Source organism: Sinocyclocheilus rhinocerous, unplaced genomic scaffold (genome assembly GCF_001515625.1).
Source record: "Sinocyclocheilus rhinocerous isolate Xijiao unplaced genomic scaffold, SAMN03320098_v1.1 scaffold1214, whole genome shotgun sequence".
Lineage (NCBI taxonomy): Eukaryota > Metazoa > Chordata > Actinopteri > Cypriniformes > Cyprinidae > Sinocyclocheilus > Sinocyclocheilus rhinocerous.
In genome coordinates this window covers 785500-791077 of record NW_015627891.1, presented here as the reverse complement: position 1 = coordinate 791077, position 5578 = coordinate 785500, and the positions used below count along the sequence as shown (strand labels likewise).

The following is a 5578-nucleotide window of genomic DNA, read 5'->3' as shown; positions in this document are numbered from 1 at the left end:
GAATAAAGTTTACACACGCTTTTGGTCCGTGAATTAGATCTCGCTCGGGATGCGCGCTGTCTGTGGAGGTTTGGCCAGGACCGGTTCCAGAATTAAATCAACATATTTTATGTTCCGTCCATTGCCAATCACTGCTATTTCGAGAGTGAATCCCGCATAAATATGTGATGTCATTCCCGAAACTTTACAGGGTGTAGCCTATGTGTCTGAAAAATGAAAGTTTCATACAAATTCTGAATGGATTATGCCTAGAAAGTGTCGCAAACCACGCTCCCTTTATCACTAAAACGCGTCACTCATCTTCATTCATCGCGAAAAAATTGCGGCGCTTTCAGCGGTGAGTGAATTCTGACAAAACGTTTCTGATTGGCCATTGCGTTCAAGAAATCAACCGATATGTATGTGATTGGTTACATTGCTCAACGCTGCATAAACACGGTGAGGGTATTTAGCGCTTGGCTAAGCGCTCCAATTGCAACGGCGCCGACATCGTATAGGCTTAGATCTCTGCCACAATTCTGTGTGAATGATCATATTTTGAGCGCACAAAAGTGCATTTTGCACGCGTGCGATCAGAGTTTTGTAGAGAAAATGTTCGTTTCGCAAAGAAAAAAGTATTTAGAGCGCACGAAAATCAATTTTGCATTTAAAATAAGTTTTTGGCTGTGTGCAGACCTTCTCTTTTGCACATGCAACGTTTCACTAGCTTGCTCCCTTGATGCCCGCCCTCAGTGCTCTCTAAATGCCGACGGCTGGCTTGCTCAACAACCCAGCGTTACAATATGCCATAATTCCAGCCAATCAGAGACGAGCAATCAGAATTTAGCAGCCTCGTCTCTGATTGGCTGGAATTATGGCATATTGTAACGCTGGGTTGTGTTGAGCAAGCGAGTTGTTAGAATTTAGAGAGCACTGAGGGCGGGCATCAGGTGGGCAAGCTAGTGAAACTTTGCACGCGCAAAGAGAAGGTCTGCACAAATCCCAAAACTTATTTTAAATGCAAAATTGATTTTCGTGCGCTCGAAATACTTTCTTCTTCTTCATTTTCTCCACAAAACTCAGTTTGCGCGGGTGCAAAACGCATTTTTGCGCGTTCAAAATATGATCTTTCATGCGCAGAATTGTGGCAGAGATGTAATCCCATAACATCAGGGATTCCATGACTAACAATTTGGTTAGTCAACAACACTAATGTCGCCCATGACTACCATAACTCATTTTGGTAACAGATCAAGATTGCTCATCTATAACCAGCTGGAATTAACAAGATGACCCAAACTAGTCTAAGCATTTTTTTTTTCAGCAGGATTATGGGGAAATAATATAAATATCAGCTTCATTCATTCATTCATGAAAAAAGGCAGGAAAATTTGTGTGAGATCAACATTACTCATCTAAAACCAGTTACAATTAATAAGATAGTCCAAACAGGGTAAAAATGAGAAAATATGGAATTATTTTTTTACTTAAAGATAAACCTTTCAAAAATGTGTACGGTTTTATCAAGGCCTGGAAAAAGTCTTAGGTGAGAAATTGCACTTAATTAATGCTATTACTAAACTGTAATTAAAAAATAAATTAATTAAATGTATAAATAAATCCTTGTGGAGTAATCCTTGTGAGTGACTGGAAGAGTCAAGTCATTATTGTGAATGTTCAAATTCACTGAAAAATAATGTACTCCACAAAGTGGTTTCATTTTAATTAATTAGATTTTTTTATGTATGATGGTACATCAAAATAATAAATAATAAATTGCAACTCCTTAGGTGACAAAAAAGGATTGTTTGTGCCTCTGTCTTGGAAAAGTCATGGAAATTCAGTGGTCAAAATGTGTGGGACCCCTTTCAGAAGTGACAAGGCTGCTTTTGACTTAAATGTAGCAATAGAGGCCTTTTAAGTAATTAATTATATGAATTTGTAGAGTAAACAAACAGTCAAAACATTTTCTGTTGTTGTTTTTGTTGCAGATGGAATTGTATTTCTCATTCTGTATTTGGAATTTCAGGGATTAACTGCGAGTTGCTGCCCTGTGAGGCTGTTAATCCATGTGATAACGGGGCAGAGTGTGTGGAGGAAGCTGATCCCGTCCTCTTCCCTCTGGGTTTCCGGTGCCGATGTCGCCAGGGTTTCACAGGGCCCCGCTGTGAGATCAACATAGACGAGTGCAGCTCCAACCCCTGTCTACATGGCTTCTGTTACGATGGTAAATACTGTAGTTCTCAGCCTTGAACTCCCAAACTCTAAACGTTTCCCTTCAATCTCATTAGCACACTGATACTCTAGAAAGCCAAGGCAAAGGCACTGTTGGTTTACGCCTTTGACAGTGTTAGCCGTGACTTAGTTTTATAAGCAGTTTTATGAGACCCAAGTTACTCCATTTAGTATGACCAGGCCACAGTTGCTTTGTTGTGCTTTGGTGTGTCTTGCTCCAGCTGTGAGCGAGGATCTGTAAGGCATAAATGCTACTTTGTAATTTGAATAATGGATGATAAATGACAGAGTTAATACAATCAAAGCCCAAGGCAGGGTGTTGTTCTCCCTCAGCAATCCAATAAGCTGTTTTTTGCCCTTTTGTGTTGCATCTTCTGTATAAATCTTTGCAAAAGCCGTAGATCAAATATATGTTGTCAGTTATGGATTACAGATTGCAAAGCACAAAATAGGCCTTTGCAATGAAGTATTTTAAAATTGGAACCTGTAACGCACTTGATGCTGTTGTTTATGTAGGCTAAATGATCAGTTATTGCATACGAACCTCCAACCAATGGCAGATAGGCAAAGTGTTTAGGAAACCTGTTTGCAAACAGTCTTTATTATTGCATATAACACTTACACCTTCACATTTAAGACATCCTGTATATAGCAAAAGGCCTTTAAAATGAGTCACAGAAGATGTTTTCCAGTTGGCAGTATTTTATTTGGGTGATAAAGATTCAATTCCATATAGCATAATGGTGGATGTCATTGCAGTGACACCGAGAGGAAGACAAACCTTGACTTTGATAACTGCTTAAGATTTTACAGTTTGTTTAAAAGAGGCTGTAAATCGTCCCTTAAAAGTAGCAGAAAACACTTTCAAATTCAGTATGTGTTGTCCAGTGTCCTTTTGTCTAAATACTTTTGCTATCAACTTGCTAACCATCCTGCTTTAGGTTTGATTCTGATGAATAGGCTTTAATGCTTCCGTTTTGAAGTTATCCAGTTTTCCAGAAGTCTTTGGAGTAAGCTAAAACCTCTAAAATTCAAGATGTAAGCTGTCATTGTAATTTCTTTTTATTTCATTTTGTTTTATTTATTTATTTATTTGTTTGTTTGTTTGTTTGTTCCCGCAGCAACAATCATTTGAGTTTAATAAGCAGAGTTCTCACAGTCTTGGAAAATTGGGTTATATGAGGGATTTTAATTGTGTAATTTATAGATCTGGAAAAAGTCACAGAAGTTAATACAATTTTTATAATGATTTTTTTTCTAGTTATTTCAACCTTTTGAAAATGCTTTTAGTGAATAAAAATAAAATAAACTAGAAGAGTCATCTAAATTCATTGGTAATATAAAGTTCCTAAAGAACAATTATTGAAACTTCTGGAATTATGGAATTTCAGTTTAAGTACTTAATGTATTTCATTTTAACCTATATAAAAAAGTTTGAAAATGAGCAGCTTTGTCATTACAGCAGAAGTACCAGATAAATCCTTTGAAAATAATTTCTGAATATTGTTGGCAATGGGGGCACTTGGAATCAAAAAGGGAAATTAGAGCTTTAACTGAGACTATAGTCATATTAATCTGTTAAAGATAATTTCAAGCAGTGTGGTGATTTTACAGATGACGAATATAAGAGCATCATAAAACAGAAACCCCAGGCAGTAGACCAGTAATCAGTAACTTTTGAATGCAGTACATGCTGGCATCTCTGTGTTCGACATATATTAAGCATTTGTTCATATACTAATGTAGCTAAAGACTTCATTTTCGTCTGAGTGTACATCATTTTAAAGATATTTTTTAAAATTACTGTTCATGTCTTTGTGTGAAACTTTTAGTTCACGCAAAAATGAAAATTTGCTGAAAATCTACTCACCCTCTGGCCATCCAAGATGTAGATGAGTTTGTTCCTTCTTCCAAAAAGATGTGGAGAAATTTAGCATTACATCACCTTCTCACCAGTAGATCTTCTGCAGTGAATGGGTGCCGTCAGAAAGAGTCCAAACAGCTGGAGAAAAAAAAACATCACAATAATCCACACAACTCCAGATCATCGATTAAAATCTTTTGAAGCAAAAGTGTTTGTAAGAAACAAATCCATCATTAAGGTGTTTTTAACTTCAATAATATTGCTTTCTCCAGTGAAAAAGCCATCTCATCTGAAGCAGGAGAGAAATCAAGTATCATTTACAAGCTAAAACAATTCTAAACAAATATGTCAGAGGATTTTGATGTGAGAAGACAACAGAAGATGGACTTTTTCACTGGAGGAAGCATTATTATGGACTTGTAATTTGGCAAGAAACAAAGGTTCAAAGATAAAATGTCTTAATGATGAATTGTTTATTACATGAGGAAATAACTACTAAGTGTAACTTTAATGCATGAAACTCACTTCACAGTTTTGATATGCATATTAACATGCTGTGGTACAATGAATTGTGCTGTAATGCAATATTACTGTATGCTATATTGTGCTTTGCTAACTTATACTATACATGTACCTTACTTCAAATTTCTTGCCATTTAGCAGATGCTTTTTATCCAAACCGACATGTAGTTCACTAATTGCACTCCCAGAGCAACCTGCAGTTAAGTACTATGCTCTGAGGTAAAATGGTGACAGAGATGAAGGACAAAAACCAGGCAACCAAGTATTCCTCGTCCACCACTTGGATTCAAACCTGCAGCCACTTTGTCTTGTCTACCAACATCTCCAATTCCTACAATCTCCGTCAGACAAAGTTTACTTGTTTACTTTCTCCCAGACTGCACCAGCAAAAAGAGCCCCACACATGCAGTCCCTCAGGGCCTGTCTGCAATATATGAAGTGTGCGATCTGCTGTGTTTGTGTGGGGAGAGAGTGAGAGAGCAAGGTGTATCTTTTGAGAAGCTGGTGTGAGTAATACGGGTGCCACTCTGGACCCTGAGCATTTCATGAGAGTAATCATGGGTACATGAACAAAGACAGAGTGGCAGCATAGATTACGTGGTAAATCTAAGGGATAATGAAGAATCCTGGGACTCGGCGCAGGACTTGTAATAAATTTGCGGCTGTAAGGACCCACAATTACCTCTGTCACAGGCTGCTGTTTTGCAGCAGAAAGGCAGGGGATGCATTTCTTCTCAACGCCGTTAATGATTAAAGGCTTGTGGAATGGGTCATTAGGTTTCAGAAGTCAGATGCAACGTAAAGACCGTGGACAGCGACACTCTTGTAGCATTTGTAAAAGAGATGGCTACACAAACACACATTTTACATTGAATTGGACACACTGGGCCTCATTTATCAATCTAACGTAGAATCGAGCGCAGATCCGTGCGCACAAATCAACTTACGACAGAGTTCACGTGTGATTCATGAAACATT

At 37.8% G+C, this 5578-nt stretch overlaps 1 protein-coding gene across 1 annotated transcript in view; it reads left to right on the top strand.

Moving 5' to 3' along the window:
- eys (eyes shut homolog) overlaps window positions 1-5578 on the top strand; it is a 213990-nt gene that overhangs the window by 67481 nt on the left and 140931 nt on the right. The window contains exon 18 of the mRNA XM_016548212.1: window positions 2009-2206. Within this exon, the coding sequence (XP_016403698.1) occupies window positions 2009-2206 (198 nt within the window). The remainder of the gene's footprint in view (window positions 1-2008; window positions 2207-5578) is intronic.